The 12,981-nt window shown below is 45.8% G+C and overlaps 2 protein-coding genes across 3 annotated transcripts in view; one reads left to right on the top strand and one right to left on the bottom strand.

Annotated features, from left to right (window-relative positions):
* slc25a26 (solute carrier family 25 member 26) overlaps positions 1 to 1,610 on the top strand; it is a 71,558-nt gene extending 69,948 nt beyond the window's left edge. For both annotated transcript variants that reach the window (XM_014009858.1, XM_014009857.1), the window contains one exon: positions 1,235 to 1,610. In XM_014009858.1, coding sequence (XP_013865312.1) covers positions 1,235 to 1,306 — 72 coding nt within the window. In that variant the 3' untranslated portion in view covers positions 1,307 to 1,610. The remainder of the gene's footprint in view (positions 1 to 1,234) is intronic.
* Positions 1,611 to 3,718: 2,108 nt separating this feature from the next.
* lrig1 (leucine-rich repeats and immunoglobulin-like domains 1) overlaps positions 3,719 to 12,981 on the bottom strand; it is a 40,217-nt gene continuing 30,954 nt past the window's right edge. The window contains exons 10-18 of the mRNA XM_014009856.1: positions 12,173 to 12,244; positions 11,662 to 11,733; positions 11,400 to 11,563; positions 10,879 to 11,235; positions 9,864 to 10,145; positions 7,410 to 7,844; positions 6,202 to 6,336; positions 5,782 to 6,057; positions 3,719 to 5,332 (exon numbers count right to left, since the gene is read on the bottom strand). Coding sequence (XP_013865310.1) covers positions 5,148 to 5,332; positions 5,782 to 6,057; positions 6,202 to 6,336; positions 7,410 to 7,844; positions 9,864 to 10,145; positions 10,879 to 11,235; positions 11,400 to 11,563; positions 11,662 to 11,733; positions 12,173 to 12,244 — 1,978 coding nt within the window. The 3' untranslated portion in view covers positions 3,719 to 5,147. The remainder of the gene's footprint in view (positions 5,333 to 5,781; positions 6,058 to 6,201; positions 6,337 to 7,409; positions 7,845 to 9,863; positions 10,146 to 10,878; positions 11,236 to 11,399; positions 11,564 to 11,661; positions 11,734 to 12,172; positions 12,245 to 12,981) is intronic.

Genomic DNA, 12,981 nt, shown 5'->3' with positions numbered 1-12,981 from the left:
GTCCTTGGGAGATGGGTGCTCTTTCATGGCCCGTAACATCCTCTGACCTCCACAACATCAACAGCATCTTGTCAGGCCCCAGCGTAGGGGCTCCACAACAAAGCCTCAGGTTTGACCTTCTTCCATCTGGTCCTGAAGTCTTTGCTTCTACTAAGAAACCTGCAGATCTGCGTCCGGTTCTGTCCGTCTGTATAATGAGGATGATGAGATACAGCAGGGGTGTCCCTTATTGTTGTGTTTCTAGTATTATTTCAAGTCTGCGTTCTCAGAATCAGTCCACAGTGTTAGATGTGTTTAAACAGTCCTTAGAAACAGCAACAACAAAGAAAGGAAAATGTGTCCAAATTCAGGGGCTGCATCCTTCGAAGGAAGAATTTAAATTTGGCTGTTCAAATTCAAAAGCTCCTCCCAGTACGGCCAACAAATGCGTCTTAATTCTCCCCGATTTGAGGGACGGGTTCGATGTTTCCTTCTTGTGATTGGGCATTGTTTGAATTGAAACGATTCCGGTTCCTTGTTTTGATTCCCAATTTCGAGTCTTTTTAGAGGCAGGGTCATAAAAGTTTACATGGTTCAAATAAGGCAAGTAACCAGAGTTGTTTCTGGATGAAAAAGTCTGAGTTATCTGAGAATTTTAGTTATATGAAATGTTTTTTTTTTCCTTCGGCGGTGTTCAGGCTGCTCTTTTCTAGGTTTTGTTCAGCGGCCACTTCCTTTGGACAGACTGGGTAACAAAAGTAGGAATAGAAATTTTAATATTCAAATGATTCCAGGAGAATAGATGTGTTAGTCTTGGTTCCAATCAATACTCGAGGCTCGAAGCCCCACCCTATCCCGATATGCATTGTGGGCCGACTGGGAGATTTTTTATGGTGGACAGAGTGAGACAGGAGTACAGTTTCAAATAAAAATCTGGCGGTATGAAAATCGAAAGTTTAAAGCAGTTTGGTTGTTAGGCTTTTGTCATTTTCATAAATATGTTTTATATATTATTTTTGTCAGAAATAAATCGTCGTAAACAAGCTCTTCTGGCCAAAACGTTCTGTTGAGTGCAGTTCAGGACGTGCAGCTGACCCATATCATTAGCCCTCCACCACCATGCTTAGCAGTTTGTGTGAAATCATTTTGCTCCTTTATTGTCTTTAGTTGTCCAGACTCACAGTTTGCATTTGGAGGATAAACACTATAAATCTGTGTTTGAATGAAAGTCTTAAACTCCCTGCTTTGTCTTCAGTCTGTTTGCAGGCAGCATTCCACGGATGGCCTTCATCAGCGTAGGCGGAYTCATCTTCCTGGGAGCCTATGAGAAGGTCCGACACACTTTGCTCTAACAGGAAGTCCTCTCTGGTGCTTCAGCGCTCTGATCTGATGGCTGCAGTGAAGGGATCTCAGGAAGTGTCACCAGTGTTCCCCGCAGGAAGGGGAGGATCTGCGTCCTCATGCCGCCGGGCCCTGAGAGGCTTTCTGAGGAATGGAGTGGACTACATTACCCAGAATGCTGCATTCCTATTTATCAGCACTCTGTGGATGGAGAGTAATGACTTCTGTAGCAGCACTTGTTAGAACCAATGTACTATATTTCATAAGTAAATGTATTTTACAATTAAAAACTGCCTCCTCTGTAATTTAAAACACATTTGGCATCTTTAGCTCCACGTGTAAGCCTCTGGGCTCCAGTTTTACGTTATTTAATATTCTTTTTAGTGTTTTATCCATATCTTTTTGTTTCATTAAGCCAAGACACCTGCTTTGATGATCCACCGAGGAGATAGAGAAATATGTCACCATCATTATATTCCCACTGAGCCAAACTGACCTCATCCGCTTTCAGCTTTTCTCTCTCTAATAATAGAGGATTTTGTTGAATTAACACATCTGTAAGTTTATCTGCAGCCTCAGCTGTTCCACACAAGCTTCTACAGAACAATTTAAGGGCTCCTTTTTTTTCCAGGAAATTTAAAAGTTTATTCCGTTCTGCACTTAAAACTGTAGTTTTTTTTCTATGTTTTGTTTATTGCATTAATGCAACTTTCTGTAAACTTAAAAAATAATAATAATAATTCTCCACTTTTTACTGGTTGCCGTCCATAAAACTGCAGATATGAAGTCAAACTGAGTTGAATGAATGAAGATATGGGTTTTTGGCCAACAGTGACGACACTTTTTCATAATTTAGTAATTTTTTTCAGTGATTGTCTTGCAACACATATTCTGAGTGCTAASTGATGCCATGACATCTGTGTTGTAAACACTTGTAAGAAAGGCGAAGGATTTTATGCATTTCTTCCTTTTTTATGCATTGCTTTTTGTTTGTTTAACCAAGCAGATGGTTTTATTGTTTGCAGAGGTTCAGGTATGACTGTACGTTTATTTTAGTCTGCCAGCAGCAGTCTGTAGTGCAGGGATCGATCTTTGACCAGGCAGTAATGAAGGTTTGAAAATGAGTCTGAATAGAGGGATTTCTTCAGATTTGATCGTGTGGCTGCTAGGGTTGGGCATAATCACTTACTCCTCTGGCTAATAACTTGCTCTATGTAGAGGTTTTTTTCATAAACACCATAGTGTGTCACAGTGTTGACATATGATGTTTTGCCATTTTCCCCCCTCATCTTCCCCTCCCTTGTGTTCAGTTTTTCTTTGTTTCTAAGTTGGCGCCACAGCAGGCAGCCTGTTACTGCAACTCCATTGTCTTGAGCTGCTTTAATGTTCAAATTTCCCCAGTGTGGGATCAATAAAGTTCTATCTATCTATCTAATCATATCGTGAACTAGTAATCGTCAGAAAAACAATAATCGATTACTTTTTGGCACTTGATGATTAATACGATTAATGTCACCAGGCAGACTGACTGGGGATTACTCGGGTCAGTCCACTCGGTGCTCCTCTCTGCTTCAAATATGAAGAACATTAAAAATAAAGTTCTGTAATTCATTTACCTATCTACACAATTTAAAATATGATGTATTGCCTGAAATCTGCAATTTTCACACAATTTGGAACAACCTTTTTTTTTTTTTACAAAGAGCAATTTTGTCCAACCCTAGTGGCTGCAGTAAAAAGCTGACTGGTGCATTTTTTTTTTACCATAACACTGTTTTCAGTCTCCACTCGTGCTCTGATGCAGTTTGTTTATAACAATAGCCTCCTCTCCATGTCAGTGAAGGATCATGTCGGTGACATACAGAGGAGCAGTGGGACAGTTAGTTAGCTCTGGCGTCCTGCAGGAATCTATGAGACCTGCTAAGTCCTGCCAGGGGAGGTTCTGAGACAAATGGGCTCACAGGTGGGACCGCATGTCACCGTGCTCCTGAGCAACGCTAGCTGAAGTGAGATGGGGGAACGGCCCAGAGCGTGTCAATCAATCCTGTGACAAACGTCCATCTGGAACACCCATTCTGACCTCCAGTCAACGGCAAAACTGTAACCAGCCTGCAGAAGAATCAACATATGTCTGCTGTCTTTGGAGCTTCAAGCAGTCCAGAGATATTCCTGTTTGGAAGATTAGTTCTGTGTCTGTCTGTGTGTGTGTGTGTGTGTCTGCTTTGAAAACCCAAAGTCTGTGGGTTTCATGTTGTGGAGCATGCTCCATTTAAACTGATGGCTTCTCCATAACTGCTAAATGCTAACTCAGCTGCTGGTGGTGTTACTGCAACAAAAACATCCGTTCTGTGCGTTTGCACAGGTGTGGTGAAAAGAAAAAAAAAACAAGAGAGGACAATTATAGCAAAATGGCATTTTTTTATTAATTAGACACTTTGTTAGRAACTTCTATGTTTTAGTTTTTGACATTGGTACAACGGTTTCAGACTGTTTGCTTCAAATAAATTAGTGTCCGGACTGCGCGTCACGTTGTGATCCTGTCCGTTTGGCGCTGCCCTGCGCTGGAGGGGGGCGGGGGGTCGCAGGTGTGTAACCAGAGCAGCATGTCCCCATCTTACCTGAGCACGCCCAGGTAGGAGAAACACAAAGCAACGCCTCACTGAACGTGACCCAGTGGYCACATGGAGAGGGGGTGGGGGTACATTTCACAAGCTTTGCAACTGTTCAACAACGTTAACCTGAAACACAAGTGAACTGCAGCGTAACTCTGGTGAACTACTGGCCATTTGCTTCTGGTTGTAACATTACAGCAGTAACTAAGTGATGACACTTTCAATCTCGTGTAAAAAAACAAAAAAAAAAAACAGTAAAATTAACCCAATTTTAACGTGGCTCCAATCACAATGTTACACAGAACTGCATTGGTTTGAAACTTAACGTAGAAAATAGAGTAAAAACCCCAGGTGGGTCAGAGCAGCGTCTCAGTGATGAAAAACAGTGGAAGAGCCTCAACGCTGCAGCACGTGTCAAAAATCTGAGTGTTCTCCTCAGATGGAGACGCTTGCTGCATTCCTGTGGGCAGATGATGCACACRATCTCTTTATGGAGTGATCAGGGAGAAAGAAAAAAAGTGCTTGAACTGACCGCCCACAACCCTCGTGCCAAAGTCTTTCACATCAAAGCTCTTCCTTCATACCACCACGCGCGTGGACTGTGTTCCTGTAAGGCCATAGCTGGCAGGGTTTGTCAAAAAAAAAGGTAAATTTCAAGTGCAATCAAGTGTTTCCTATAAAAGATGTACCAGTATCTCTCACATAAAAAAATGCTCTAACAGTTTGCTTTGATCATGCATTAAGGCACTGCAGCTGGATGTTGGTAAAAACTGAACAAAAGGCTGTTTTTTTGTCACAAAATAAAAATATCACTTCCTTTTCTTTGTCATGCACATATATTCAAACACTCCTGTAAAAGTTATATATAATATAAGAAAACTCTTATGTACAGTGAAAAGTCCCGATGTATATTTCTCTCTTTGTGTTTTTTTTCACTCTTCAAATGCAAATCACATACCTTTGGAGCTAGATTTTTTACTGGTCACCTCCCAAAAGAAGGGTTTTAAACTATGTACAGCTGATACGCTCAGGTGGGACGCCACCCACACAAGCTCCGCCTTCAAACTCCGGACACGTACGCACCCCACCCCCCAACTCCTAGCGTCAGTTCAGTTGCAGGAGGTTCTGGGGGGGGAGGCATTTCCCCCTCGATAAGAGGTAGCAGTTTATTTCCCAGTGCAAAGAAAGAAAAGGTTCATGCTGTCGAGCTGGATGCTAGTCGCTGGCTCTCCTCAGAGGGGCGCTCTCACTCTGAGAGGCTCTGAGGACGTACCCGTTGGACAGCAGAGTCTGCCTGAGCTCGGGCTCACAGTCCGGGTCGGGGGGGCCGCCGCCGCCGCCGCCGCCCAGCTTCACCGGTTTGTGGAAGGAGTCGTCCTGCGTGTGTCCCGTTCGGCTCGCTGCAGAACAAAGAGCAGGGCGGGAGAAGTGAGTGGAACCTGACGTGTACGTCGACAAAATGTGCAACTGGGTGTCAGGACAGTGAGGCAGCGGTGTGTGTGTGTGTGTGCGTGTGTGTGTAGAAGAGCTAGCTCCTCTCGCTGAAGCAGGTCCAGGAGCAGGCCTGGACCTGCTTCAGCACTGAGAACTCTGTGCTGGGTTTCAGTCAGGGCTTTTTGTTTTCTCAGCTCTGCATGAAACAATGATACACTGTCAAATGCAAGCAGGAGGCGATCGATCAGCAAACACGCTGGAAGGAATTTGCCTCGACAAGGACTTTTTTTAAAAAAAGAAGAAAAATGAACTGATCCTGCAGATATATTCTAGTGGGAGCACAGAACTTAAACAATAAAGTGTTCAGGATTTATGGTTTAGGCCTGTAAGCTCCACTGCCTTTCTTTCGCTCTACCTGTTCTGTCGTCTTGGTCCGGCTGAGGCGTGTGGTGGGTTTTGGGGAACCCTTGAACGTCTCGTCGGACCCCGCGGGGGGACCCGTTGCAGAGCGGCGCTCCGTGCGACCCGGAGTCACGCTGCTCCTCGGGGTGACGGTGGGAGTAAGGCGGGGGTGCGAGCTGCTGATGGTACTCGGCCCCTCGAGCCGAGCTGAGCCCGTGGGCCAGGTAGTCTGGGTCTATGGAGTAGCTGCTCTCCAAGCAGTCTGTGCACATCACCGCACCATCGAAGCCTGCAGTGGGCAGAGAAGAAGAAATCATTTAGAGGCAGTGAATCAGGTAAGGGTTGTAGTTATTGAAGTCGGAGCAGGTTTCCATGAACAGCAGCAGCTGCTGGAAGGACAAATATTTGGACAACGAAGCAGAGAGACGGGTACCTGTGGAGTCCACGATGTGTCCGTTGGGCTGAGGTCCAGCCCCGGCCTCCGCACGGATACACACATCCTGCCGCTCAGACAGGGTGCCCTGAGAGGACAGGTAGCTGGGGACATCTGGTGGGACGATCGTCTCATCTGGGACAGAAAACTATTTATTAATCATTTTCAGTATTTTTTTGTAATACACAGTCAAAGCAGTGTTGGGCAAAATCGCATAGTCAGCAATTAACTGTCGATTAACCGATTAACTCCACCTGAATCAGCTGTTCAAATATCACCTCATCGTTTTGAGTCAAAGACACCAAAACTAAACACAACATTACATCCTGTAAGTCTGAACTTCAATCAGCTTTCGCGTCTTTTTTTCTTCTTTAGATTTCTTGGCGCACTGGTTTGACTTGTTCTATCACAACAAACTGGTGTTTAGCTTGAAGTCTATTTAAAGTGAACAGATTCTCACAGTGACTGCATCTTTCTCACTAGAGCAGAGCTCTGCAACCTTTATGATAAAAAGAGCCATTTGTGCTCCTTGTCTCACTAATAAAATATGTCTGGAGCCGCAAAGCATGCTACAACTGTGATTATCAACTGGTGGTCCGTGGGCGTTTTCGGGAACCTTTACGGTCAGTGGAGGTGACATTATAAAACTAAAAAAATATTGTTATTATAATTATATTATTTAATATTATACACATCAGGACAAATAAAAAAGACCAAATTCATGTAAACAAGAAAAATACAGTATATTCTTTATACCGAATTTCATAAAAACTAGTACAACTGAATTATTCAGGCATATTTATATTTCTAATTCTTTTTATTATGTAGTCTTTAAATCATTTAAAGGTAATTCTGATGGATTTGAGAGAAAGATCATAGGAAGAAACTGGAATATTTAAGTGAACAACAGGCTAGCATGAGCTAACAGGTTTTACTTCTTGTATTGATCACATATTTGCATACAAATTGATTTCTGTTGTGGGTATAAAAACCAAACAAATTTTTTTTCTCTTATGTTAGGTCACATTTTCAAAGAGCCACAGGTGGCCTCAGAGCCGCAGGTTGTAAACCCCTGCTCCAGAGTGATCTAAATCCGTCACATGACCAGGATGCAAGGGTTTAATCGCCATATTAATGGTGATAAAACTTATTTTGCCAATATCGCCCAGCCGTACTACAAAGTAAGATCAGAGTGGCTTTAAACCCACCTGTGTTGGTCACGCTGCACTCCTCACTCTTCTTCCTGGTCTGGTAAATGATGCACACCCACACCAGCGACGTGGCCACGATGCTTGTCACCACAGCGATGACGATGATGCCTATGGTGATGGTGCTCAGGCCCGTGGGCGTGGCGCAGGCGCTCCGGCTCTGGTTCACCACCAGCTGGCTGTGAGCGCGCGCCGTGCCCAGGGTGTTGGACATGAGGCAGGTGTAGCGGCCGGCGTCCTCCAGCGAGGCGGCGTTGATGATCAGCAGCTGGTTCCCCGCGGTGAAGTGGTGCCGCTCGGAGGGGGGCAGCGGCTGGTCGTTGCGCAGCCAGGTGATGCGGGGAGGTGGGCTGCCCAGGGCTTTGCACTGTAGGGCCACGGTGTCTCCTACCACCACGCTGCGGTCCTCCAGCTCCTTGGCTGGGTGGGGGGTTTCTACAGAACATACCAGTAAAACGTTCCTTAGAAAACATTTAAAGGCAGCAAAATTTGAACGTAAATATTATTAATCTAAGACAACAAAAATTAAGTCAAAACTCAAAGGGATCCATGATTAGTTGTAACATTAGACTTTATTTGATAAACATTTATTTTAACTGTAAAATAAAGACTGTAAAAATACTGTAGGCTGTTTAGATTGGTAAATTATTAAACTAATTTTTTTAAAATATATTTTAACACTGACGGAGCCATTTTATTTACACACAAAGCATTCTGGGTAAATGATGACGTGGATAGGTCCTCACTGCGAAGCTGCTAGCGAGCTATATCCACCCTGAAGGTTAATCTTGGACAATATCTGATGATCAACCCTTAAATGAAACCAGAGAGCGTTGACAGAGAGGAGAAGGTAGAAATGACTCAGCCTGGAACTGAAAATATGGATGGAGGACAACAGAGCTGCTTCATGGAAGAAGAACCTCAGCTTAACCTGTTAACCTGTGCACTAGCCCCGATGCTATATTGCCTTATATGTATTAGCTCGGTGCTAGCACGACAAACAAGCTAAGCTGAGGTCCCCCATCCATATTTTCAGTTGCAGGCTGAGTCATTTCTACCTTCTCCTCTCTGTCAACGCTCTCTGGTTTCATTTAAAAGAGTCGATCATCAGATATTGTCCAAGATTAACCTTCAGGGTGGATATAGCTCGCTAGCAGCTTCGCATCGAGGACCTGTCCACGTCATCATTTACCCAGAATGCTTTGTGTGTAAATAAAAAGGCCCCATCCGCGTTAAAATATATTTTTAAATTTTTAGTTTAAAAGTTATAAAACTAAACAGCCAACAGTATTTTTACAGTCTTTATTTTGCAGTTAAAATATATGTTTATTAAATAAAGTTTAATGTTACAACTAATCATGGATCCCTTTAAAAACGATAATCCTCAAATATTTGAGATTTTATCAGGAATGCTGATAAACTCTGACATGGGATAAATTTTTATCACAACACTCTAACAAGATTTCTTTGGGGACAAAATCTTCCTCGAAACAATGTTTTTAGTGTTTTCCTGAGAAACTTCACATTCCATTGAGTGAAGCACACTGAGCTGTGTGTGTGTGTGTGTGTGTGTGTGTGTGTGTGTGTGTGTGTGTGTGTGTGTGTGTGTGTTGTGCGTTGGCCTCTCAAACTGAACACTTTCCCTCGCAGTGGGACACACACAGATTAAGAGATCTCACTTAACCCACTTCAGCCGCCCATTCCTCCACTATCAATACTTTCCCTCATCTCATCAATCCCCTCCCTCCCCTCGCTCTTCTACTCTTTCTTCTCTCAAACGGTTTTCTCCCCCTCCAACTCTTCTTTTCCAGACGGGGGCCCCTAGACTGTAGCCCCCCGCCACCACCCCACCCCACCCAACCACCCAAGCTAACTCCCACCACTTCGCTGTTTCTAAAAAAATAAAAACATCACAGCTCCAGCACGCAGCCACGCTTTGCTTCAAATGTTTTTCGGAGCAGATGAGCGGTCGGACTGAGGGGTCTGACGAGTGGCAGCCTTTAAACATGACCACGTTCAGTACAGAAACTGTTGCTCCTGAGTCTCTTTAAGGAGCAGCCCTTCTGTTGCTTTGTTTGTCCAACAACAAGCAGCTTTGCTCCATTAAAACAGAACAGAGCTGATGTGTGAGCAGCAGAGAAACTGTTTGGTTTCAGTGTAAACTGGGAGCACTGAGGCCTGCAGCGAGGCAGCCATCACTGTCCCTCCCACCAGGAGAGGAGAAGCGGGTGGGAATGCCTAACAAACACCCCTCTGTGAGTCTCCCTTTCTCCCCCCCTCCACCCCCGCTCCGCTCCCTAACTGTGACCCCTGACCCGCAGCATGGCTGCAGCCCCAGGCGGACCTATTCCCCACTGAGCACCCGGCTATTTACAATTCAGCTGTGGGAATGAGCCGCGCCGCGCCTGGGCCAGAGGAAGCGTGGGGCAGGGAACAGGAAGTCGGTGCTCTCACCCAGCACGGTGAGGGTGGCGTTGGCGGAGACGGCGCCCGCCGTGTTCTTGGCGGTGCAGCTGTACACGCCCTGGTCCTCGGGCTTGACGTCCGTGATGAAGAACACGTCGTCGTCGGGCATCACGTGCATGCGGCGCTCGCGGGCGGCCGGGAAGTCCGTGCCGCCATCCTTCTGCCAGGCGATCTCGGGCGTGGGGTGGCCCTTGGCGGCGCACTCCAGCCTGGCGGTGTGGCCTGTTCGGATGGTGCTGTCCCTGGGGGTCTTGGTGAAGTACGGCAGCTCTGTGGAGGGACATGAAGACTTTATGTTCTTGGAGCAGATTTCTTTTGGTTTAAGAACTTGACAACAGATGTTAAGAATTACAGAGTTCTGCTCTCAAACACATTTTTCCAGCTGCTGCTGGCATTTTCTCCTGTGAACTTCCGGCCAGAGGCCCTCACATCGAATCCTGCAGGAAGCTTGTTTTTTAAATGGGTAATTTGACAATAGCTCTGACTTTTGATAACTTTATTAGGAGTGAGAGTTAATAAGAAGCTATAAAAATAAAGCAGTTTATCATCTTACTGCAGATGGAGGCAGAGCTATTATGTATTTTCCAGGCACATAGTTTAATTCTACACCACGGTAAGTAACTATGTTACAGTTATGAAAAAGCTGTAGGACTTTGCATCATAATCGATCTAAATGCCTTGAAATTGGTCTCTGTCTCTTTAAAAACCTCCTGCCATTTCTGACACTCCCACTTCAGCACATCTTCACAACAACCTTTCATAGGAGCGTTGTATTTAGTTGTAAAAGAAGAAGCAATTTTATATAACATTGATTTTGGAAAATGGCAACTCAGCATACAGTTGAAGAATCAGAGCGAGTACACAGAGTTTCAGCCATCAGTCATGACGTCTTATAAAGCTCAAAACAAAAATCTTTCAACCAGAACACTGAATCATTTCAATTGTTTTTCCTTTTTTTTCTTTTCAAGAAAAGTATTGAATAAAAAACTAAAGATGAACATACGATTGACGGTGACGTGGGCCTTGCTGGAGTACGTAGAGCCAAAGTGATTGGTGATGATGCACTGGTAACGTCCCTCGTGAGCAAAGGTGACGTCCCGCAGGTGCAGGATGGTGGTGTACTCCATCACCCCTCCTGCCGCCTCCGCTGCGCGAGGCGTCACGCCGTGGTGACGGTGGCCGCGCATGTGAGCGTAGTTCTCCAGCTCGGCGTGATGAAGCAGCTCCTGGTCTTTGCGCCAGACGAAGGTCATGGGGGAGGAGCTGCTGCTCGCAGCCGTGCAGGTGAGACGCGCGTCGCTGCCGAGGACCGTCGCAGTGTTGTTTGGCTGAACGGTTATCTGGGGCTTGGGGAGGTCATCTGATGGGATGGGGGGTACAGAATCACGACAGAAAAAAAAAAAACAATCAAACATTCTGCGCACCTAGAGACTCCAAGTAACTAAAAAACGTGGATTTTGCACATTAAATCACTTGAGTGACATAAAGTCAAACATCAGATGGAGAGGTAAAAACATGACTGACCACACACGAAGCTGTCGCTTGGAACTTGAAAGACGTTGCTTCCCTGCGAGCTCTCTGGGTGGGCACAGGTGGCGTTTACACCGGCCTGCAGACCGTGTGACAGCAACCAGCCAGGCAGCCACTTCAGCTGGCAGTCGCAGAGGAAACTGCTGCTCTGGATCAGACTAGAGGAGAAAAGCAAAGTAAACTCTAACTGAAGACGACGTTCGGTTGTTTGTGCTGCTTTAGGTAAATTCAGTGCTTTTGTATAAATGGTACTCACAGGCTTCTGAGGTTTTTCATTCTACTGAAAGCATCAGGCTGGATGGAACGGATAGCATTCTCCCCCAAGTTCCTTTGGGCACGACAAGAAATACAAATCAGCTCTTTAACGGCATAAATTACAGCCTCATGCTAAATCAAGCAAGAATCTGCCGGTCAGCCATAATGAAAATAATCAGCTCTGCACACAGCTTTCTGTCTCTGTCCTCGTACAAAAAAGAGGGGCCTGTAAAGGAGCTTATAGGAATTCCATTTCTCCTCCTGAGCTCACCATATGTTCAATAACTTAGTTCCTGTGTTGGGGGGGGGGGGTCTGTGTTGAGATTGTGCTAAGCTAACCAGCGAGAGGCAGCTGGCCTCTTGTAGGAAAGTCCTGTCTTCTCCTTTTACAACGATGCTATTAAATTGCTAGCAACCTCCACTCTGCCAGCTACTTTTGGCAGTCTCACCCATCCCCCCTCCCCTCCCGCCAACCTCCACCCCCGCCCGTTTCACTCTTGTGGGATACTCACAGGTGTTCCAGGGTCTCCAGGCCAGCGAAGGCTTTCTTGGCCACCGATTTGATCTTGTTTCCAAACAGAGTCCTGCCGTTCCAGAACATGAAGGGTGCCGAGTGACGAGGAGCGAGGTGGTGGGGGGGAGAGAGGAAGAGGGGGTGAGAAGAGGGAGCAGAAAGAAGGGAGAGGAGCACAATTAGTGAGGCTGAATCTGATAAGAGAGAAGGGGTCGGGGTATTGGAAATCTGAACTGGGTGGAGATTAGCCAGGAGGGAAGGGTGAGCGAAATTGAATGGTGCTGCGGTTGGCTTGGAGAGGGGGGGCTGGCACCTGGGGTCCCCGCTGCTCTTCAAAGACCACTTTTATCTTTATTAGAATTTAAAAGCAATGACCAGACTGTGTGTGTATAACATGCGTGGTCCCCCACCCCGCCCCAGGAGAGCTGGTAATCATCGGAGTAGATGTCTGCCCGTCAGGTGGACAAGTGAGTTGTTTCTTCTGATTTGGGGGTCTCAGCCCTCCCTCAGCAGCCTTCTCTGCGGTTGGAGTTCTTCCTTCACAGGAAGAGGAGATATGGCTGGGTGGCTCACAATTAGGACCCCAGTGTTGGAACTCATCCACGTGTGCAGAGGAAAACCTGTCCTGTCACAGGGATGAGTTGTCAGTAGGCCTGTCGCGATAGTCAATAAATCAATTAATCGCACGATAACTTTTTTTGAGGTCGGTAAAAAAAAGACGGCGATAAGTTTCATTTTCCTGCTTGTTTGTTTACTTCGTCTCTCTCCCCTCTGTGCTCCCGCAACACAGGAGCTCCGCTGACCCCT

The sequence above is a fragment of the Austrofundulus limnaeus genome, unplaced genomic scaffold (assembly GCF_001266775.1).
Source record: "Austrofundulus limnaeus strain Quisiro unplaced genomic scaffold, Austrofundulus_limnaeus-1.0 Scaffold62, whole genome shotgun sequence".
NCBI classification, from domain to species: domain Eukaryota; kingdom Metazoa; phylum Chordata; class Actinopteri; order Cyprinodontiformes; family Rivulidae; genus Austrofundulus; species Austrofundulus limnaeus.
The sequence above is the reverse complement of the archived record's forward strand: the minus strand, read 5'-3'. Positions and strand labels throughout refer to the sequence as shown.